The sequence below is a fragment of the Nelumbo nucifera genome, chromosome 3, assembly GCF_055504915.1.
Source record: "Nelumbo nucifera cultivar China Antique chromosome 3, China Antique-T2T, whole genome shotgun sequence".
NCBI classification, from domain to species: Eukaryota; Viridiplantae; Streptophyta; class Magnoliopsida; order Proteales; family Nelumbonaceae; genus Nelumbo; species Nelumbo nucifera.
Window position 1 is genome coordinate 58481334 of NC_142651.1, and position 24700 is coordinate 58506033.

At 39.1% G+C, this 24700-nt stretch overlaps 1 protein-coding gene across 3 annotated transcripts in view; it reads right to left on the reverse strand.

The window, feature by feature from the left end:
* Positions 1–24700, reverse strand: part of LOC104602150 (sterol 3-beta-glucosyltransferase UGT80A2-like) — a 104825-nt gene that overhangs the window by 61682 nt on the left and 18443 nt on the right. For 2 of the 3 annotated variants that reach the window (XM_088901653.1, XM_010265737.3), the window contains exons 2-4: positions 23353–23519; positions 7080–7322; positions 2291–2402 (exon numbers count right to left, since the gene is read on the reverse strand). In XM_088901653.1, the coding sequence (XP_088757779.1) occupies positions 2291–2402; positions 7080–7322; positions 23353–23519 (522 nt within the window). Of the gene's footprint in view, positions 1–2290; positions 2403–7079; positions 7323–23352; positions 23520–24700 lie in introns of those variants that run through there. The other variant, XM_010265738.3, reaches the window with a different exon arrangement.

The window sequence follows — 24700 nt, forward strand, 5'->3', positions numbered from 1 at the left end:
TACAAAGGGATTGTCTCGGGGCAGAGTAGATTATATTTGTGACAAGCTGGGACTATATGACATATACTCTCCATTTTGAGGGGGGGTATTAGAATACACAAATCAGGGGTATTTTGGTCATTTGGGTTTATCTATTTGAGAGTGAAAGGTCTAGTTTATTTAAGTTTAAGTTATGTGTCCCATCACTTATGAGGGACAATATGGTCTTTTCTTGTAACTATGTTATTGGAGATAAATACAAGTGGGTCAGCTAGAGGTGGACTGATTTTTCCTAATCTGGCTGAACCCTTCTTCTTCTTTCTCTTCTTCTTCTTCTCTTCTTCTTCTCTACTTTAACCTAGAATCGAATAGGGATTTCACAGCATCCATCAAAACTACAACCTACCGGTCCAAAAGTATCACTGTTCAGCTCCTGAACAAAAGACCTACCACGCACCACCACAGATCTTCTAAGTGTCTGAATACTTCCCCCTGACCCCCACCCTTTACCAATTCCAGGCATTGCTTAACTATTTTTGAGAAAGTTCCATTTGCATTTAAATCACCCAGTCTCAATTTGCTACACAGCACATCCTCTTCCACCTCTTCATCTTCTACGATGTTATCTTCTTTCCACAAAGCAGCTTCAATGGTAGTTGCCAACCATGTAAAATAGCACAAACTTCCTGCTAGCACCTCAATCTTCCTCAGTATTTCTTGTGGCTTTACTCCACTTAACATCACAGCAGCGAAGTGAAGATCAACTTGGAAGACACCATCTAGCTTTCCAGCACAAATCAAAGCGATTGAATTCAAACAGTTCTTGCTTCCAAAGATGAAAAGGCAGCTGGATAACTCTCACAATCACACCATCCCCTACATAAAATTTATTTTGTATTAGAAAAAGGGCACCACTTGGAAATCGTTACAATACCACATTCACCCTGGACAACCTCCAAAGCAACCTCTACCTTGTCCTCTTGCAGATCAAGCAGGGCTTTACTTTTTTCATACTGAGTGATAGAAACAGCAACTTTCCTCCAATCTCTTACAGTTCCCTGGCCTCAACCACCAATTTTCTCTCCCAATCTTCTTTCCCAGAACTGACAAGGATCTTTCCTTTACCATTCGACTTTGCAGTTGTCACAACTTCAAGCAGAGATCCCTCATCTCTGATGAGGCAATGCTCTTCTTCCTTCTCTGTTTCTCATGTCTTCACTTCATCTCCCAAGTAATTGAATTTCGTTTGTACTCCTTCCAACCATTCTAAAAACTGTTGCAACACACTGCAATTTTCCTTCCAGCATTGACTTCTTCTTCCTTCAGGGAAACACACTAATTGTTCCTCCCATTACCAAACAATTCAGAAAACAGCTATGAAATCACCTTTGGTGTTCCTCTTTCTTTCTCGTCATATCTTCTCCTCCCTTCCATCTTCATGACTTTCAACTCCTTTTCCCCACTCAATAAGACAGCTTGCAACAAAGCTCTTGAACCATTCCACAGCCTCAACTCCTACCAGCATCACCAAAGCCCCTTTAACTTCCCTAATCTTCAAAGTCAATCTACCCTCAACTTTCATCTCTTCAAGCTACAAATTTTTTTCTTCAACATTCAATGATCTTCTCCATCAACCTATTTCCATGAACCTTTGTTCAACTCCTACCAGCATCACCAAAGCCCATTTCACTTCCCTAATCTTCAAAGTCAATGTACCCTCAACTTTCGTCTCTTCAAGCTACAAATGTTTTGCATCAACATTCAATGATCTTCTCCATAAACCTATTTCCATGAACCTTTGTTCAATGATATTCTCCATTGGGTGGTATCTCATGATATCTATTCAAGCAGCAGAGATTTTAGATAACTAGAAACTGTAACCTAACATATTGCACTCTCCTAATCCACATGACTTTTGTTGAGAAATCCATATATAGTGAGAGAGATACGTATCAATACCACAGAAAAAACACAGATCTGCAAATATCCATATGGAAATCACATTGGGAGGACCCAAAAATGACATATCAGCCAACATGAACTAATACGTGTGATACTTTAGAACTTGGCTACAAATTACCATGAAAGAATAAGTTTTGTCCTTTTCTGGCCATTGCCACACATTCTATATCACTGTCCTAAAAAAATTTTAAATGGAATATTGGAATTAGATCAAATCAAATTTGAATATAAAATTATATCTTTTTAGTAGTTCAAACAATGATGAGACAATAAAAATTATCCACAAGCATGAAGAGTTATCCAGGGGAGGATAATGGATTATAGGCCCTAAAAGGTGTAGGTGACTTACAGCCAGCAAGAACTTTTGGATCCCCACCTAAAGCATAAAACTCCAACCCAGCAGTCAAGACAAACTCTTTGAAATTTGCATGGGTTGCCAACCTAACACGATGACCATAATCCTGCATGTTGATACCCATGTCAACATAAACTTCCAAAACGGGCAACCTATTCAACAATATGATCAGAAAAACTTATAGATACTCAGTTGCATTAATAAACCATCCATATTAAAGGCTCCATCAGTTAACGTGTAAGAAACCTAAAGGTCTCATGAATCATGACAAAAACTATATATCACTTCTCTACCAATAAATCTTTGATGAAAGTAATTGCCACTTCAAGGAGTACAAACTTGATAATGTTGTTGGTTAGAAGACATGGCTTAACAAAAAGGAAAAGCCATATATATATATATATATATATATATATATATATATATATATTGCTTGGGTCGCATAATTCATTAAAGGCCTTCTTTCTTGAGTTTTAAGTCTGTTTCAATCTCTTTTCTGCAATGACCTACATGTCAGTTCAATAAACATTGTAGAACATTGTTTCCTCAAAGTAATAAAACATCTTATTTTCTTTTCCATATTTTGCATTCTAATGTGGATGCCTTCCTCTATCATTGATAGAGGTGGCTAACAGTGTTTTAAAACCGCAAGGTGCAAAAAAAGTGCAAGGGCCATTTTGCACCTGAGGCGCGAAGAGCAAGGCAAGGTGCATACCATTTTGAAGCATGGCACAAAAATGCAAAAAACAAAATTCAAAAAAATGCCAAAAATTCAAAATATTAAAATGGTAAACAAATTATTAATTAAAAAAATAAACTTATATTTTAAAATATATGTTTAAAAAAACTATTATCTCAAATTAAAATACATAAGCATAACATTTAAAACATATTTGAAATGAAAATTTAAAAATAAAATCAAGCATAACATATAAAACATATTCAAGCATGTAAAGTCTTAATCTCTTTATTTTTTCCTAATTGCATTACTTCAAACAGCTAATGTGATTTTAAACATTATGCATTCCTTATTCTGTGAGCCACCTTTTACCAAGCCCTTAGAGGGAAGCGCACACAAGTCCATATCAGGGTCTTAAATTCTTAATCCCAATAAAAAAAGGTTTTGTAGCTTTAAGTTTCTTTTAAAAATATCTTTTATTAGGATGAATGAATGAGCAACATTAGCAAATATGGAGTTCTCTCCGCTCTGTACACAAAAAAAAAACAGCAAAACAGAGAAAATGCACAGATTTTCAAAAGGTGTGCGCCTGGGCATAAGCGCAAAGCACACCAGGCACACGCCTAAGTTTACTAGGAGTGCGCCTTTAGAAAGTATTGCAGCTCGGACCTAGGTGAGGCACATACCCTAAAATGCACCTTGCTTGTGCACCTAGGCATGCCTGAGGCATGCCTTTTAAATTACTGGTGGCTACAAATATTTTATTGATGATTATTCAAAGTATACATAAATTTATTTACTTTGACCCCACAAGTAAGTTCTTAAAGTAAATCAAGACTTCCATTCATATGATAATTCAGTTAGTTTCATGTCGGGGATTTAAGTTTTTCGTTCAAACAATGCAAGAGAATACTTTAAAGGGGAAGTGAACCAGTTCCATTCTATAAATGGTTCTATTCATCAAGAATCTTGCCCCAAAACACCTCAATAGAACGGTGAAGCTAAGAGGAAGAACAGATATCTTCTAGAGGCAAGTGACCTTAAGTTTCATATACATGTTCCGAAGAAGTTATAGGCAAATGTTGTAATTTCGGCTTACATGATTAATTGCATGCCATCACAAATCCTATAGTTCAAGCCCCCCCATTAGTTGTTTTTCCCCCAACCTCCCTTATTCTCTATTCCCCTTTGTATGTTTGGTTGTCATGCATTATTCATGACTTGTCTCCATCACATAGCAAGTTGGATCCTAAATCCATTTCTTGTATATTCCTTTAATATCCATCAGCTCATAAGGGCTATAAGTGTTATGATTTGTCTTCTCAAAAAGTCCTTATATCCATGGATGTATCCTTCTTACAAAGTCAACTATTCTATCCTACCTCTCCTTAAGGGTAGAAATCTAATGAACTTGAAGAGAGGCAAATGCAGTTTCCTTTACCTATTCCCATGTCATCGACATCATCTTACACCCTATTTATTCCTATCACCCTAAGGATGCGATCAGCGCCATATCACAAGGCATGAAGCAACCAAAAGCTATCAACCTATTCCAACAAACTTTCATGAGGCAAACCTAAAAGAAAAATACATATTCAAATTAACCAGGTGTTTCTTCTAATAATCTTAATGTTCCCATTACCATTCATAAAGGTACTCACTCATGTGCTACTTGGTATCTTATTGCAAATTATACTACTCATAATAGATTATCTCCTTATCATGCTTAAATATCTACTATCTCCATGGTTTACAATTTCAATTTCTATGGACATTTCACTATATAGAGATGGAGAGATTTTAGAGATAATTTGTAATTTTTCTAAGATATTTAGAAAATCTAAAAAATTAGGAAAGTTAACTCAAAATATGCAATTAGTAAATAAAACTTCAGGGAATTGTTGGAAGAAGTTTAGTTGAACATTTAAGGCTTAAAAATACATAATCGAGAAATATATAAATCAAATAGGAGAAAATTAAGACCTTAATAGGTTTTTTTCTCTTTGTCCCCCTTTTAGTCTTTTAGCTATCTCATCTTCATTAAATATGTCATTTACTTGCCCTTTTGTCTTTTTGTTACTATATGTCTTGATTAAATTGAGAATCCTCCTTTGTAGCTGTATGCATTTTTCTTTTCTTTTTTAATTATAATGACTAAGTAAGCAAACCATATCAAAATAGTATGCCAACTATCCAATCACCAATTCCCCATTGGTTCTTAAAAAAATGATGATTTGAATGAAATAAAAAAGCTTTTAATAATATTTAGAACTTTTAAATCTTAAAAAAATATAATCAATGAATCTGAAATATCACCAACATATTAGCAAAACATTGAAGAAAATGGGAGCAAAAAAGATTCCCAAAAAGTTTTGTATCCCACCTAGCAAGACTGAGATGTTTTGGGGAAATTCGCTAAATATCACGAAATTACGAACCACACCTTTTTCATAAGAACAATGCATGGGAGATAGTATATTTTCCCCAAAGGATGAAACTAGTAGGATGCAAGTGGGTGTTCTCAATAAAGCAATTTCCAAATGGGGCCACATAGAGATATAAAGCTAGATTGGTGGCCAAGGGATTTTCACAGACATATGAGATCAATTACATAGAAACCATTTGCACCCATTGCTAAGATTAACTCTAACCAGGTCCTTCTCACTTGGGAAAAAATCTCGGGTGACAGTTACACTAGCTTGATATCAAGAATGCCTTCTTGAAAGGGGATCTTGAAGAAGAAGTGTATATAGTTCTACCTCACCCTGAGAGAGACATCCTCTTTGCCAAGAGTGGGCATCTAAGGGTGGAGGTCTATACTAATGTTGATTGGGTTGGATTTGTAGATAACAGGAGATACACTACAGGGAATTATACCTTTGTTGGAGGTAACTTTGTGACTTGGACGAGCAAGAAACAAACTCTTGTAGTTAGACCAAGCACTAAAGCAAAGTATCATGATATGGCACATGAGGTTGCAAAAGTGTGGTGGCTGAAGATCATTCTTGCAAAGTTGGGATTTCCACCACTAAGCCCTACTGCACTAGACCATTATACTGTGATAATAAAGCTGCTACTAACATAGAACATAATCCTGTCCAGCATGACAGGATGAAGCATATAAAGATTGACAAGCATTTTATCAGAGAAAAGATGCAGATGGGTGTAATTTGTATTCCTTATGTTGGCATTAAAGAGCAACTGGATGATGTTTTCACAAAGGGTCTAGCTAGCTTGAGACACAATGAAATCTATAACAAGTTGGGAATGAATAACATATATGACCCAACTTGAGGGGGAGTTTGTACTCTATACTCAAGTGTCACAAGGCCGCTTACGTACTTTAATCCCTTATTAGACACCCTAATATAAATAACAAGTGGGTAGCCACCAGATCCAATTTTGTTCTCTCAATTCTTTGCCTGTTTTCTCTTGCCCCTGTCCTCCCTTGTCATCTCTATTCTTACCACTGAATGATATGCAGAACAGGTTGTGTCAAGCATCCTTTCTTGTAGGCTAGAGTTCAAAAGTCATAACCTTCCTCTTGCACCATATATTCTTTTCTTCATTACCATGGTTTAAAATGTCAACATATTTCCTAATATTTCCATGAAAAATTTCTGTCATGTGTACCAGTATGAAATATTACTATAATCAGCATATCCCTATTCAAAACTATTGGCACTACGTAAACGAGTACAGAAGATTGTATTAATATACAATGAGTTGGCAATAGTATTGTAGATTTGTAGAACAGCAATAATCACCTGCCCAATGAAGATGATGACCACTTGGACCCAACTCAAAATTCTTTTTGAATGCAAGTATGCAACATTAAATCTTAGCTTTTGTTTGTATGAAAGATTACTTGGTTGATCTATTAGAATTATTTGACATATTCTGTGAGTTTAAACTTTGCTTGAATTTACTCTATTATGTAGACTTAAAGAACAATGGACAACTTTGCAGCATGCTATTTTATCTATTAACCATAGTTTCTTGGTTTTGTTTGATGGTTTGGAACAAGATAACAAAACAAAGTAAATAAGAAAACCTAGAATCTAAATTTCAACAAATATAGGAAATTAGAAATGCAGTCACAACCTGCAAACGTTTACCAATGGCAATAAATGGTTGTACGTCTCCACGTGTACCAACAATAAGCATTACTATTTGGAGTGGTGGTATGTACTGAAGGTCTGTAGAGTGAAGAGGTTCATCATCAACAGAAACACTATATACATCATCAGCTCTAAAATCAAAGCCTTCAGGTTTCACATCAACTGGTACTTCAAATTCCACAGTTCCATCATCTTTCACGGTAGCTAATCTGTTAAACAATTTGAGCTTCACAATTACAATGCTTTAGTAGGAAGACCAAGCACATAAGTAGGAGAAACTTAAACACAATAGCCTATCATAATAATGAATAAGATAAAGAAATTCTTCTGGTAAATATTGTGTGATAATTTTCTCGTGATGTTTTTTTTTTGAATGGTAACTGTAAAGTACATTCATTGAAATTGAAGTAATATGTACAGTAATAATTACAAAACTTAGGCTAGCCCAAGCTACCTAACCCTTGTGGATTCCTTGTCCTACAAGTGAGTCAACATTGTTTGCTTACCTGTTAGCCCAACTGCAAACCACATCTAATTCTCTAGCCAGCTCTCTAGAGTCTAGACCTAGAGATTTTAATAGTGCTGAGATCTCAACATTTGACAGTCTCAATTTTTTTGGGGGGGGATCAGTAACCGGTAATTCCATTTTATAGAAATGGTTGATATGTAAGTCACACCATAACACTGGATCAGTAACTTATCCTGCAACTCACATTACTAAACCAGCATCATCAGGATTTTGTAAATCTTTGATTCATCTCCTTTTGTAGACTTTCTTGAGTTTTTACATGGACTAGCCCCACATAATCCACCTATCAACCAGGAAAAAAACCTTTGTAATGCAAATCAGTCAAAGATTTCTCTGCCCTTCTTGCTATACTATCCTTCAATACCTTCTTTTAATGATGATACAGTACACCTGTTTTAGATGCATCCACCTCATCTCCCTGAAACCTCAATCCACCTTTGCATAAGTCCACAGTTGTCCTTCCAACATGCACTTCAACATAATCTCCCTTATTTGCATTTAGTCTCTGTCCTGGCTTCTCTTTTCCATATCCATTTGAGGAAACTGATTGTACATCAATTATGTTACCCTGAGTACATCCATCCTCTTGTTTGCAGCACTTTTTGCCTGTGCCCCCAAATTAATCTGCTTATGCCCGTGCTCTGAACCTATGAAAAAAGATACCAGTGATCCAACAATCACCATCCCAAGATGACCTGTATGATCTCCCTTGAATTTTTTTTTTTTTTTTGAAACCTCTCTATTCCCCTCCTCATCAAGCAAGCTAATATAATGTAATTTATTCAGTTATGTGCCGCAGGGACACTTCTGTCTTTTTACTTTTTATTATTTCCTTTTGGTTGCCCTATAATATAAATACCGTCTCTGGCACCGCCAGATACAGTTTTTTCTTCCTCACATTCTTTTCTCTTCTCTTCTCTTCTCTTCTCTTCTCTTCTCTTCTCCTTCTTCTCTACTTCTCCTTTGCTTCTTCTCTGGAAAACATGGTATCAGAATGGGACAGTACACTCTAGACCTTTTTTTCTCTGATCACAGTCCTTCCTCTTTCTCCTTCCTCGAACTGAGAATGAAAAGAGCAGTTACAGGTTGGGACTGAGTGAGAACACTTCGGCTATCTCTTTACTGCCCTATCTGTGCTGAAACTTTAAAAGGGGTTACTTCCAGAATCAGTGGATGGTTGGGAAGTTTAGTGAAGTGGTGAAGAATTTTGGAATGAAACAATGCCAGGTTGACCACTCGGTGTTCAGCTAAGATTCAGAAGCCGGAAAGATTTTATTAGTGGTCTATGTGGATGATATTGTCTTAACTGGTAGTGAAAAATTGAGGATCAATAAACTAAAGGTCTTTCTACAAAATCATTTTCAAACAAAAGACCTTGGGACATTGAAGTATTTCTTGGGTATAGAAGTTGCTAGATCAAGACAAGGTGTAAACCTGTGCCAAAGAAAATATGTTCTTGATCTACTTGATGAAACAGGACTGTTAGGTGCAAAACCGGCTGAAACTCCCATGGAGCCAAATGCTAAGTTGAGCAGTGATACAGGGGAAATATTTGATGATCCCAAAAGGTATAGACGGTTAGTGGGGAAGCTGAACTATTTGACTATCATGAGACCAAACATCTCCTTTGCAGTCAATGTGGTGAGCCAATTTATGCAGAACCCTCGGATACCTCACTGGGATGCAATTCTTAGAATTGTAAGGTACCTGAAGGGAGCTCCAGGCCGTGGGTTATTGTACAAACCAGGAGGAAGACTTGAGGTAATTGGGTATACAGATGTAGATTGGGTAGACTCAGTGTCGGATAGAAGATCTACTACAGGTTACTGCACATTTCTTGGAAGAAATCTTGTGACATGGAAGAGTAAGAAGCAAACGGTTATGGCAAGGAGCAGTGTTGAAGCCAAATACAGAGCCATGGCACACACTACATGTGAATTAGTATGGCTGAGGAATCTCCTACAAGAAATCGGGTTCTCCATGGATAGACCTATGAAATTGTACTATGACAATCAAGCTGCACTCCACATCTCATCTAACCCTGTTTTTCATGAGAGAACAAAGCACATAGAGATTGATTGCCACTTTGTGAGGGAGAATGTCCTTACTAGAGAGATAAGCACAGAACATGTGGGCTCAGGTGATCAATGGGAAGATTTGTTTACAAAAGGCTTAAGCTCAGGGAGAGTGAACTATATATGTAACAAGCTAGGATTATATGACATATATTCTCCAGCTTGAGGGGGAGTGTTAGAGCTAGCTGAATAAGGGTAGATTAGTCATTTTATTTCTGTTAAGTTATGTGCTTATGTGGTAGTTTTAATAGAGACTTCATGTCCCATACTTAAGTGGGGGCAGTTTAGTCTTTGTATTACTAATTAGAGGCTAATCCATAGTAAGGGTTGACTGATAGGGTTTAGTCTATCAGGTTCAACTATTCTCTTCTTCTTCTTCTTCTTCTTCTTCTTCTTCTTCTTCTTCTTCTTGTTCGAACTACTGTAGCTACAGGACAAACATGGAGCAACCTAAAACTGTGTAACCAGTGAAATCCAAATCCATCAAGGGTCAAATATCTAGGCATGTTGGGATAGTTTGGGATGTTACCTAAGTGGGTGATCATAGTAATGAGATTGGCCCATTTGCTAGACTAAGTGTATATCAGGGTTTACACTCTCTCTGATGGAAACCTAAACTATCAATAATGGATTTCAACTATATTTGAAATCTGATTTGCATAATGTATTTATATGCTATATTATTATTTTATTTAAAAAGGTTTGCAAAAGGTTTTAATCCCGGGATCCGTATGAGCAGAGAGTGTGACACTGCATTTTGTAGTCAAGGAAGAGGTCCCTCCCTGTGGGCAGTGTTCTGATGACTATAGGCCAACAAGTTAGGTGTAAGAGACCATTATCCTTGGGTCTTCACAGGGTGGATGAATCCAATGATCATTTATGTGTAAATGTTAGGCCAAAACTAAGCCCAAGCTGATTGGGTCAGGGGTTCACTGCCCCTAAGCAGTGAATTCGGCCTAACCTCTACCAGAGGTGGGGTTGAACCCTTATGGACTTGTGTGAGACCTTTGTGGGTCCCACTCCATACAATATTCAGGCCCAAAGTGGCCATGAAACACCTTGGGACGTAAACCATTTGAGAAAATGGGCCTAAGGCCCATTACTAATATGATTAGTTAAGTGATCACATGACAACTTGACTTGGGTTGAAAATGGGCATGGATCTGGGTGTGGAGCACCTATCATCTTAAGAAGATAATGCCTATCAATTAAAGATTAACTCCTTATCCAAATTTGATTTCGATCAACTCCCAATTAGATTAGGAGAGTGCTCTATATAAAGGAGAAAGATGAGAGAGTCCAATTCAGCTAATTCTCTCCACTCTCTTGTTCTCTTCTCTTCTCCCTTGCCTCCCAGAAACCCTAATTCAACCTAGCTTTGATAGGGGTCGATTTCTATCAGTCTTCTACTTTGTTTTTGCAAGAAAAACATCAGAGCAAATTAGGTTCACATACCCACTTCAATTCAAGTAAGTTGGAGACCAGTTTTTGCTAAAACAGTGTTGCTGAATCGGATTCACACACACACTATGCGATCTTTAGTTGGAGGCTGATTTTGGGACTGATATTGGGCATGAACTACCACTCTGGGAGCTGCACATTGTGGTCTCCATATCAAGTATGATCAGTTTTAATTTGAGTTTCAAATTTGGTCCAGTTCAGTGCAAGATCAATCCTGAAATTTCAAATTTCAAAATCACCGGGAAATCGGTTCCTGGGTTGGGTTAGAAAATTTAAAAAAATTGGCCAGCCACCAAACCTGGTTCAGCCATGCCAATCCTGATTTCTAACCCTTCCACAACAGTCAGATCATGCACCACACACCACCCTATGGCTTAGTTTTTATCTTATGAGAACATTTCACCCTCATTTCATTCTTTCCTTTAAGTCATTGATAGTGTCCCTATTCCTCAAAGTGTTGCAAAGTCCCCATTAGTTTCTGAATGGGCGGATGCAATGAAGGAAGAGATTAATGCCTTACATAAGAGTGGCAAGTGGGAGTTGGTAGACCTTCTTGAAGGAAATGAACCTGTGGGGTGCAAATGGGTGCTTTTTTTGAAACACAAGGTAGATAACACGGTGTAAAGATACAAGGCTCGTCTAGTAGCTAAGTGTTTTACACAAGTGTATGGAGTTCACTATGCAAAAACATTGCTTCAGTATCTAGATTGGGAACTTAATTAATTGGACATCAGAAATACTTTCTTGAATGGTAATTTGGAGGAGGAGGTGTACATGATCCACCCATTCTCCTAGTAGACCATAATTGGGACTTTGGCTTCCGTAGAGGGTTAAGGGATGATGAAATGAGGGCTGTTCTGGAGTTGCTTCAAATACTTCAATGTGCGTATGTGTGTGTGTTTGATCCTCATAAGTTAGACAAGCGTATCTAAGCCCCTCACCCTAAGGGTTTGTTTTCATGTGCTTCCTTCTTCAAGTCTCTATGTAGTTTTTCACCCTCTCCTTTTCTCCCCTTAAAGAGTTCTGGTGCAAACCCATCCCCCCTAAAATAAGAGCTTTTTGTTGGGAAGTAATTCATGGAAAAATTAATACCTTGGGAATGCTACAAAAGAGGAGACCCAATTTATGTCTCTCCAAAATGGTGTGTTTTGTGCAGATCTGATAATGAGAGTTGTTATCACTTACTAATTTCCTACTCTTTTGTTGCAGATATCTGGAATTGGTTTTTTTCCTTGTTTGGGTGTAGGGGGTCCTTACCAGCGGAGGCCAACTTGTTGTTTGATCCTTCTACGTTTATTTGGCCAAAAAAGAGGGGAACGATAATTGGGAGGTGTGCTAGAGCAGCCTTGGTTTGGACCATTTGGGAAGAGAGAAATGTGAGAATAAAGAAAGAATGAAAGTTGTATGGCTACCCCCACTTGAAGACTGTTAAAATACAATGTTCTTCGTAGGGTTATTTTAGTCTTTTCCCTCTCTCTTTTTAGTTCTGTGAATGGTGAGGTTAGTTGACTTGTAGAAGGGTTTCTTGTGTTGATGTTCCAGATTAAGGGGTTGTGGCTATGTTGTTGATGTTTCCAGATTAATGGTAAGTCAGTTGAGTGCTTTTGTTGACTCTGGAAGGTGTTTGACTTGGGAGTGTGTTGCAAAAATAACTTATTTGTGATCGATGGCAGTTTTTGGCGGTGAAACCGAAACAAGTGTGATGTGCAACCTGATTTCATGACTGTCCAGATGATGTCAGTCAAACTTAATGGTACAAATTATGTACCAGGGCAAAATCTGTTAAGGTAAATTTGATAGCCAGGGGAAATTTAAAATATATTAAAGAAAATAAACCAGATCCAGGGGCTGCAGGGTATAATGATTAGATCCAGGAGAATGCACAGATCACGACATGTCTTTGGAACAGTATGGAATCTCATATTAGTATGAACTTGATGTTATTTGATACTGTGAAAAAAAAAATTAGGAACATGCCAACTAGTTGTATTCTGGACATGGAAATGTAACTAGAATATAACAATTATATCAGGAATATTTTCAGCTACAACAAAGTGATAGGAGTGTGGAGTACTGTGCTAGTTTAAAGAGTTTGCGCAATGAGTTGGATTCATACCAGGCCCTTTTGGTTGATCTCAAAGTACACCAAAAACAGAGAGGTCAGTTGGATGTGGCAAGATTTCTTAATGTTGAGGTCTGAATTTGAATCGGTGTGTGCCCAAATTTTTGGTAGAAGTGATATACCCACACTATCAAAAGTTTTCTCCAGAGTCATAAAGGTTACGAGCCCACATACAGATGGTTCTCCAATATTAGAAAAGTCAGCCCTAGTCACAACCAAGAGGTGGTAGAGGTGGCTCACGTGGTAGCGGCAGCTATCCCAGAGGTGGTAATCGTGGCTGAGAGGAGGTCGTGGTGGTGGTAGATATGGGAACATTAGAGGTTGTGGTGTCAATATTGGTGGTTGAGGAAAGGTCAAAGTGTGCAGCTATTGTGGACGGGAATGGCATACCATGAACTTCTGTTATGACCTACATGGCTCACCATCTACTTGGGCCAATCATGCGGTTGTAGAAGGAAATAGCGGTGCTACAGGTGAGGTGATGAGTCTACAGCTTTAGGCATTGGAAAGGAGAAGGAAATGGTCTTTATCACCCGAGAAGAGTATGAAAAACTTCATTTGTCTTCTTCTTCCCCTGGTAATACTGCAACTTTTGCGAAGTCAAGTACAACATGTCTTGTTTCCTCTTCTAAACAGTGGATTATTGATTCTAGGGCGACAGATCACATGTCTGGGCCCTCAAACCTATTTGCATCTTTATCCTCTCCCTCCACCGCCCAGTCGGTTACTCTAGATGACGGTACTACCTCTCTTATTTCTGGTACTGGTGATGTGACTTTACATTCTGATTTAACTCTGTCTTTAGTGCTCTATGTTCCTAAATTTCCCTTTAGTCTTATGTCTGTTAGCAAGTTGACAAAATCTTTGAATTGCTCCATCTTGTTAGAATGTTAGAGTTATGTTCGGCTGATAAGAGTTCTTATTAGCCCATTCTTATGTTTAACTTATCTTGTAACTAGGCTTGTGTTAATGGGCCTAATCCTGTTTAATGATTTAAGTCATCTGGGTGTCCCATCACTAATCAGGGGCATCCCAGTAATTTCTTGTACCTTGTACTATATTCATCTATAAATAAAGGACTGGTCGACTGGCTAGTACAGTTCGACATTCTCTTCAGTTCTGTGGTTTTCTTCTCTTCCTTGCTACTTCGAGTATAGCTCTTCAGATTACATGGTATCAGAGCATTAGCTCCTTCCTGGTTTCAGCAGGCGCACTCTCTTCTCTTGCTGTCTTTTCATCTTCTCTCTTCCTTTTCTGGGTTGCTGTAGTGAAGACCTAGGAGTGTAAGAGAGTAAAGCAAGTTCGAACCTAGGGTTTCTCTTGGTTGTAGGACTCAAGGGAAGTAAGACCCAGAAGTAGATGTCCTACTAGATTATCTCCAGCAAATAGTAGCTATTGGGCTACAAAGAGAAGCAGTCCTAGCACTAGCCAAAAGGGGGAGAGCTTCCTCTACAGTTGCAGCTTCGTGCTCCAGCAAGACTTGCGCAGAACAAGTGGTAAAGACTTAGCCTTCTCTACAGTTGCAGCTTCGTGCCCCAGCAAGACTTGGGCAGAACTGTGGTAACTTCAGTTACAGATTTTCTTCAGGTCGGTTATCAGTCCTACTTTGTGAACTTCAGTTACTGCACTGCACAGTTACTTCAGGTCGCAGAACAAACCCTAACTGAAGTAACTTCAGTTACTAGCACTGTGAACTGGTTCAGTTACAGCCCCTTGCTTGCTACTTCGGCCAGTCCTAAACAGCACTGCACAGTACCCGAACTATGAACACTTCTACCAGCACTGTGAACACTGTGACCACTTCGGCCAGTCCTAAACAGAACCACCTACAGCACTGTGAACAACTCTTGGACTGAAGTCAGGATGTCCTCACTATCCGGTGAAGTTTCCTCTAGAGATAACAGACCTGTTACAAGGTCCTCAAACTTGGAAAACCCTAATCTGCATAGCTTGCAGATTATAAGTGTGTTGCTAGATGAGTATAACTTCAGAGAGTGGTCTGTCTCAGCAATGTTGTTCATTACCTCTCGTGAGCTCACAGGCTATTTGGATGGAGACAAGAAACAACCAGAAATTGGCAGTCCTGAATACACAGTGTGGTGCAAGGAAAATGCCACAGTCATGTCTTGGTTGCTGGCCTCTATGACTCCTAGGGTGGCCAGAACTGTTCATCACTTCCCCACAGTTGCTAAAATTTGGGAGAAAATATCCAAGACATATGGCCAGAAAAAGAACAATGCTAGAATCTACAGGCTGAACCAAGACATTGCAGCCTTAAGGCAAGGAGACATGTCCGTGGCAACCTACTTTGCAACACTGGAAGGCCTCTAGGAAGAGTTTGACCACCATTTGATTTTGGATTGGAAAAATGTTAATGATAAGGGGAGGCATGATAAGCAAATTGAGGAGGGCAGAGCCTTCAAGTTTCTGGCGGGGCTTGACCCTGTATATGAAGGTATAAGGTCACAGATTCTAGGGAGAGATGAATTACCTGAGCTTCACCATGTCTACTACCTGGTGAGGAATGAAGAAGTAAGGAGAAAGGAGATGCAAGTTGACTCCCAGACATAGTCAATAGAACTACCTGGAGAACATTCAGCCTTAGTCTCCACTAAGGGGAATAGATTTTCAGACAAGAAGTCCCTCAAGTGTACACATTGTGGTGGTGAGAAACACACAAAGGAGAAATGTTGGGTCTTGTACCCTCATCTGAAGCCAGCTGCTCTGAGAAAGGAAAAAAGGCAACATAAGGGCCACACAGCAAGTGGGAATCTTGCCAACAACAACAGTAGTGACAACTCACAGAGTATTCAGACAGTGTCATCTTCCACCGCAAGGCAGGCTGCCGACTCCTCTGGACCAAGTACTTCGGGCTTCACAGCTAGTGAGGTAGAGGTTCTCAGCCGGGCATTAGCCCGTCTGAAGAACAATTCTTTAGCTTCCACCTCTCTTGCCAAATCAGGTATAGCCTCTGCATTTAGTGCATCTAGTTCCATTAATTCTACCTCTTGGGTGATTGATTCCAGAGCCACTGACCATATGACACATATGTCCTCCTTATTCTCTACATATCATTTGTTGTCTGGCCAGGATAAGATGAGAGTAGCTGATGGGTCCCTCTCCACCATCTCTGGAAAGGGGGTGGTTGACCTAAGCAAGGATCTCTCTCTTAAATCAGTCCTACACGTTCCTAGTCTTACCTCAAATCTGTTGTCTGTTTCAAAGCTTACGAAAAACTTGAACTGCAGTATAACTTTCTTTCCTTCTCATTGTGTCTTCCAGGACAGATTGATGAGGAGAACGATTGGGAGTGGTCATGAGTATGGGGGCCTCTACTATTTTGATGAAGATGTCAGCTCAGCCTTGCAAGCTTCTACTACTAGTCCGGAAAGTGTGGAGTCAATAGCTAGGCTGCACTTGTGGCATGCTAGGCTAGGTCATTTGTCCTTTTCTTCCTTAGCAATGTTGTTTCCCGAATTATGTAAGGGCATTCCGAGTCAGAGTTTAATTTGTGATGTGTGTCAAATGTCAAAACAATGTAAATCAATGTATCCAATTTCTAGTAATGAAATTCAAGCCCCTTTTGATTTGGTTCATTCTGATGTTTGGAGTCCTTCACCCATTGTTTCCATTGATGGCTTTCGTTACTTTATCAGTTTTATTGATCATTATTCTCGGTGCACTTGGATTTATCTGTTGAACGGACGTGAAGAAGTTTCCCGGATAACTATGATGTTTTGCAAGATGGTTGAAACACAATTTGATAAAAAGATCAAGCAATTCCGTTCAGACAATGCAGCTGAATACTTTGAAAGATCCCTGAACTCATTCATGGAAGATGCAGGCATGTTACATCAATCATCATGTGCTTACACCCCTCAGCAAAATGGGGTCGCTGAGCGCAAGAACAGGCATCTATTGGAGACAGCTCGAGCCCTTCTTTTCCAGCACAATGTGCCCAAGCAATATTGGTCTCAAGCTGTTCTCACTGCATCATACCTGATAAATCGGATGCCATCTAAGGTACTGGGTATGAAGACCCCTTTCTCTGTTTTGTGTCCCACTCTTCCAGAATTTCCTCTTCCCCAGCGGGTTTTTGGTTGTACATGCTTCATACATGTGAAGGATCCAAAGAAGACCAAACTGGATCCTAAGGCTACAAAGGGAATATTTTTGGGGTACTCTCCTACGCAGAAGGGGTATAAGTGTTATGATCCTGTCTCCAAGAAAAAATGTCACCAGGGATGTAGTTTTTTTTGAGTCTCAACCCTACTTCTAGTCTTGTCAGAATCCTCTTCAGGGGGAGAGTAGTGGGTTGGAAGAGGATTCTCATTCTCCCTTCTTTTTTGTTCCTATTTCATCACCTTCCACTACTACTAGCTGTAACATTCCGGGTCAACCTAGTGAGACTTCCACTGTGCCAGTTGCTTCTCTAGATTCAATTGATGCTTCTGAAGGATCCAGTAAACAAGAGAAAGAGATACTTACATACAGTAGAAGGAAGAAGGCCCCTCAACCTCATGATTGCAACCAGTTGAACTCAGATCAATCTGTCTCTACAATCCAAGGTAATTCTGACTCACTCAATTCAGATTTGGATCTTCCTATTGCTCTCCGTAAGCCTGTTCGTTCTTGTACCACTCGGCATCCCATAGCCGATTATGTTTCTTACTCACACTTATCCCCTGCCTATCATTCCTTTGTGTCTGCTCTTTCCTCTGTATGTGTCCCTTCCAGGTATTCAGAGGCGGCATCTGATCCAAGGTGGAAAGAAGCCATGAATGAGGAGATGAAAGCCCTAATGAAAGCAAGGACATGGGAATTGGTGGACCTGCCAGAGGGGAAAGGCACTGTTGGGTGCAAGTGGGTATTCACAGTAAAGCACAGGGAAGATGGGTCAATTGAGAGGTACAAGGCTAGACTTGTGGCAAAGGGATTTACACAAAAGGAAGGAATTGACTACAAGGAAACCTTTGCCCCAGTAGCAAAGCTCAACACAATCAGGGTTCTACTGTCACTAGCAGCAAAATTCTCTTGGGAATTTCATCAGCTGGATGTGAAGAATGCCTTCCTAAATGGTGATCTTCATGAAGAGGTATTCATGGAACCCCCACCAGGATATGATGTTGGAAAGAAGGTATGTAAACTAAGGAAAGCATTATATGGTTTGAAGCAATCTCCCCGGGCATGGTTTGAGAGACTTTGTTTGGCCATGAAGAAAGTAGGGTACACTCAGAGCAGTGCAGATCATACATTGTTTACAAGGAGACAGGATGACAAACTTACAGCACTCATTGTGTATGTGGATGATATGGTGATTACTGGAAATGATGTGAAAGAGATGAAGAGGCTGAAGGAGTTCTTAGCTTCAGAATTTGAGATCAAAGACCTGGGAAATCTGAGATACTTTCTTGGAATTGAAGTTGCTAGATCAAGAGAAGGAATCTACATATGTCAAAGAAAGTATGTGCTAGATCTCCTAGAGGAAACAGGCATGACGGGGTGCAGGCCAGCAGACACTCTAATAGAACCAAGCCATGGATTACAAGAATCAATGGGTGAGGAATACTGTGATAAGGAAAGGTACCAAAAGTTGGTAGGAAAACTGATATACTTATCCCTTACTCGGCCAGACATTACCTATGCAGTGCATGTTGTCAGTCAATTCATGCACTCACCAAAGACCCCTCGTATGAGAGCAGTGGAAAGAATCCTCAAATACTTGAAGACTTGCCTAGGGAAAGGAATTCTATTCAGAAAAAACAGCAGACTTGAAATTGAAGCCTACACTGATGCGGATTGGGCTAGATCTGTTGGAGACAGAAAATCAACCTCGGGTTACTGTACATTCTTGGGAGGAAACCTAGTCACATGGCGCAGTAAGAAGCAGAATGTTGTGGCTAGATCAAGTGCAGAAGCAGAATACCGGGCTATGGCACACGGGGTTGCTGAACTCTTATGGCTCAGGACTCTCCTTAATGAGCTTGGTATCAAGACTGAGGGTCCTCTCAAGCTGTATTGTGATAATAAAGCTGCTATCAACATTGCCAACAATCCTGTGCAGCATGACAGGACAAAACAGATTGAAATTGATCGACACTTTGTCAGAGAGAGAATTATTTCAAGAGAACTCTGTGTGCCTTATACTCCATCAGAGATGCAGATTGCAGATGTATTAACTAAAGGGCTGGCATCAATGAAGTTCAGGGACATACTTGGCAAGCTAAACATGATTGATATCCATGCTTAGCTTGAGGGGGAGTGTTAGAATGTTAGAGTTATGTTCGGCTGATAAGAGTTCTTATTAGCCCATTCTTATGTTTAACTTATCTTGTAACTGGGCTTGTGTTAATGGGCCTAATCCTGTTTAATGATTTAAGTCATCTGGGTGTCCCATCACTAATCAGGGGCATCCCAGTAATTTCTTGTACCTTGTACTATATTCATCTATAAATAAAGGACTGGTCGACTGGCTAGTACAGTTCGACATTCTCTTCAGTTCTATGGTTTTCTTCTCTTCCTTGCTACTTTGAGTATAGCTCTTCAGATTACACATCTCATTCTTTCCATCCAATTGTATTTTTCAGGATCTTGAGACAAGAAAGACAATAGGTGGTGGTCATGAAGCTAGAGGATTGTATTATCTAGATGGTGGTGAATCACAGATAGCTCTACATTCTTCCATTACACCATTGTAGTGGCACTACCGAATGGGTCATCCCTCTCTTCCTACTCTCAAGAGTCTTATCCCAGATATTGTGTTTGTCCGTGAGTTATAGCACGAAGTTTTTCAGCTTAGCAAACATCATCGGGTTTCTTTTGATCGAAGGGAAGTTACTATAGTCTCTAAGTCTTTTTGAACTTGTTCATTCAGATGTTTAGGGTCCTTGTCCAATTGAGTCTTACAATGGTTTTAAGTATTTTATTTCCTTTGTTGATGACTTCTTAAGGATGAATTGGATTTATTTAATGAAATCTCATACATAAGTGTTTGATATCTTTCTCTCCTTTTATGGTGAAATCAAGAATCAATTTTGTATCTCCATTAAATATTTTTGTAATGACAATGCAAAGAATATTTCCAGTGACTATTACATATGTTCTTTGAATCTCGTGGCATTATACATCAATCATCTTGCTTCTCTACTCCACAACAAAATGGAGTGGCTAAGCAGAAGAATAGACATTTATTTGATACTGCTCGAGCACTTTTGATTCAGATGCCAGTTCCAAAAAAATATTGGAGTGATGTTGTCCTTACCTCTTGCTTCCTCACTAATTGTATGCCATTTCCAGTGTTGCATGGTTCCTCTCATTTCTATATTATCTTTCCTTCTCGATCTCTGTTCCCTTTGCTTCCTTGTGTCTTTGGTTGTGTTTATTTTGTTCGTCGCCTAGGTCTAGGTTAGGATAAATTAGACGCTCGTGCTCTTAATGTGTGTTTTTGGGGTACTCTCAGACCCAAAAAGGGTATGTGTTACAGCCCTTCTCTTTATCACTCCTCCATTCTTCCCAATGTGACCTTTGAAAATGTTCCTTTCTTTTCATCAACGAAGCCTACTTCTCTTGATAACTTATCTCCACCTCCTTTCCCCTTACCAGTGGAGGAGGTGCCTGTGACTACTGTTGTTCAAGAATCAATGCGACCACCCATCCATAGAGTGTATGCTCACGGCCCTTGTGGTATCATGTTTCAACCTACTCCATCTCTGCCTTAGCCATCATTGGATCCTCCATCCATGAATTAGTCTCACTTAGATCTTTCCATTGCACTTCTTAAAGGTAAGTGTGCTTGTACTGAACATCCTATCTCCCGTTATGTTTCATTTGCCCATTTATCTCTGTCCTATTGGAATTTTGTGTTTCTTCTATCGTCTGTGTTTGTTCCTAGATATCTTCATGATGCTCTCCTCTCTCCAGAATGAAAGAGGGCGATGGATAAGGAATTTCATGCTCCTCAATCTAATCATACTTGGGACCTCACTTGTCTTCCTCCTGGGAAGAAAATAGTTGGTTGTCAGTGTCACTAGACTTATACTATTAAGCATCGTACTAGTAGTGTGGAGAGATACAAAACACGCTTAGTAGCCAAAGGGTATGCACAAACCTATGGAGTTGATTATTTTGATACCTATTCACCCGTAGCTAAAATGGGTTCGTTCCGTGTGCTTATTTCTCTAGTTGCACACTTTGATTAGCCGTTGTTTTAGTTGGATATTAAAAATACATTTCTCTACAGTGACCTAGAAGATGAGGTCTATATGGAGCAACCTCTAGGGTATGTCGCTTAGGGGGAGGAAGGAAAAGTGTATCAATTAAAGAAAGCAATTTATGGGTTGAAGCAATCTTCGAGGGCCTGGTTTGGGAGATTTAGTAGTGTGGTACAACAATTTGGTATGACACAATCTAGGGTCGATCACTCAGTGTTTAGTACAAATACTACCTCTGGAAGATTGTGTTGGCAGTCTATGTTGATGATATTATTATCACAAAAAGTGATGAGCATGGCATTGAAGAGCTCAAACAATTCCTACAAAGCCAGTTCCAAACTAAGGACTTAGAGCACTTGAAATATTTTCTGGGCATAGAAGTAGCAAGGTCAAAGTGAGGAATCTCTCTCTCTTAAAGAAAATATGTGCTTGACTTATTGGAAGAAACAGGTCTATTAGGGGCAAAGCCAGTGGATACTCCTATAGATCCAAATGTGAAGATGTCTGATAGTGAGGGGGAGCCCCTAACTGACCTTGGACGATATAGGAGAGTAGTTGGGAAACTGATTTATTTAACCATCACAAGGCCAAACATTTCCTTTAATGTTGGACTATTGAATTAATTCATGCAAAACCCAAGGACAACCCTTTGGGAATGTATTGTTAGAGTTCTACGCTATTTGAAGGGTGCTCCAGGTCAAGGTTTGTTGTATAAGGGAGAGAATTCTCCTTAGAGGGATATATAGATGCTAATTGGGCAGGATCAATTACTGACAGGCAATCAACAATTGGTTACTGCACATTTTTGGCAAGAAATTTGATTACTTGGAAAAGCAAGAAGTAGAATATGGTGGCTAGGAGTAGTGCTCAGAAAAACAATCAGACTGTGCAGGTCTCAAAAGTCTTTGCCAGATTGAAGGAGGGCTTATTTGGGGTCAGGTCGAATAAGAAGGTTATGAAGACAAGGAGTGAACAAGAAAAGAAAAGAGGATACTGCTAGTGTTACTAGAGCTGATGAGTAAGGGCACTAGTTTGATTTTCTTTGTTTGAAGTTTTTGTTCTGTGGGTGTAAGGTTTTTGTTTCAGTGGCTAAGTTTGATTCCTAGAAGGTGGGTGTGCAAGAGAGCAATTTTACTAGTTATGGGCGAGTATCATTCTTGATGTAATTGGTGGGTTTGTGTTCTATTCAGGTTTTGGGAATTTTACTTTGCTTTATTGGGTTATGGGGAGTTTTGATCCAACAAATAGAGGAGGGAATGGGATAAGGGTTTTCCTTATTCTGGGTGATTTGCTATCACCTATACTGTATCCTCTATCTCTTTTTTTTTTATGAAGATAAATAAAGAAAAAATTTTATTGCAAAAAGGAAAAACAGTACAACATAACTAGGTGACAAGGTGTCACCCCCACCAGAATGCAAGTGATGCATTGCAAGACCACAAAAAACAAAACAACACTTCAGGAGCAAAACAGACATCAGTGAGAACAGAAGTTGGAATAGAAAAGAAAAGGAACAGTGAAAACATAAGTTGCTTGCAACCTGTGCTTTCACAGTTTAGATTAGGACATCTTATATCCATTCAGAAAGGTTTCATTCCTCGACTCAAACACATGTGACAGTTTGAAATTTTGGCTTTACTTATGTTGCAACATTGCAGTTTGAAATTTCCATATAATTAAAATATAGGCCAGTGTCCATGAAAGAAAATTATGGATGAGCAAACCAAGTAATCATAAATGTTCCAGAAAAACGAGAAATTCACCCTACATGATAAAACAGTTACAAGTAAAAGTTTATTATAAATTTTATCATTTGTTAGAAATTAAAAACTATAGTAGAGGCAATACTGGAATAATACCTTTTTCTCAACAGAAATTTTGTCATCAAAAATTTGTGCTGCCTCTTGTCTATGCCTCTCAGATTTTGACCTTTCTAACTTGATCTGACTTGAAGTTGGCTCTAATTTGTCATTTGGGGTCTCCCCTGGCAAGGTGTTTGCTCTGTGCAAGTTCTTGTCAACAACCCCTGAATGAAGCAGATTTTTTATTTTTTTTAAGATAAATAAAGAAGAAAATTTATTGAAATAGAAAGCAAGGTACAACTTCTAGGTGACAAGATATCACCATACAACATACAGAGCTGAAATCCAACAAAGAAACAAACAAAATATATACCAAGTTACAAAGATTAAACACTCAAAGTACTCCAAAAATCAGCTGAATGACGCAGATTTAAAGATAGCACAAAATGTTGACTCCTATTACAAGCAAGTTGCTAGGCACATGCCGGTGGGGAGGGTGGTACTCCATGCCTAACAAGCAACTTCTCATTCAATTTAATTGTGCCATGGTCAAAACATTCATATGTGGTAAAGAAACCTTTAACATTTCCCTTACGTGTATAAATACAGAAGACACTGAACAAATACTTGAACCACAAAGAGTCCCAAAATGGAAGTAAAAAATCAATGGATTCTACTTCTTCATATAGGGGCCATTACCCAATGATGCTCCTGGATATTCAGTGTCTGGAGAGCGGTAGATTGGATAAGGACCTAACCTTTAGCATTTATTCACACAGTGACCATTCTCAGACTCAAACCTGCATTATGCTAGTCAGCCCCAGATTTTTTCATACGAGTAACTAAAAAGTAATGAATACAGAGGTGTATGAAGATGTAGAAGTGCAAACCAGGGAAAACTTGGGATTGGAGACCAATAGATAATTCAATGTGACCTCTTCCATTACCTTGGTTTGTTCATTCATATAAAGGGAGAGATTGAGAAGGATGTCACCCATAGATATAGGCCAAGATGGACAAAATGGAGGGGCCCATGCAAAGTCTTATGAGATAGGCAAATGCCATTTCCGTGAAAGGAATTTCTATACAACAGTTGTAAGGCCAGCAATGCTAATATGGAGTACAATGTTGGGCAGTAAAGAAACGATATATCTAAAATTTTCTCTACTCTCTATCCAACTACAAATTTGAACTCATTTCAAAATTTGTTGCAACCTCCCCTTTTGGGATAAACTGGGATTTTGGTTTTAGGAGGGGCTTGAAAGATAATGAGTTTTTTTTTACCAGTATCTTACTAGCCAAGTTGGAAAGGGTCTTCTTGGATCTAAGTCTTAATGATAGTAGAATTTGGCATCCCTCCCCTGATAGCTTCTTTTCTTGTACTTTTTTTTCAACCTGCTTATCC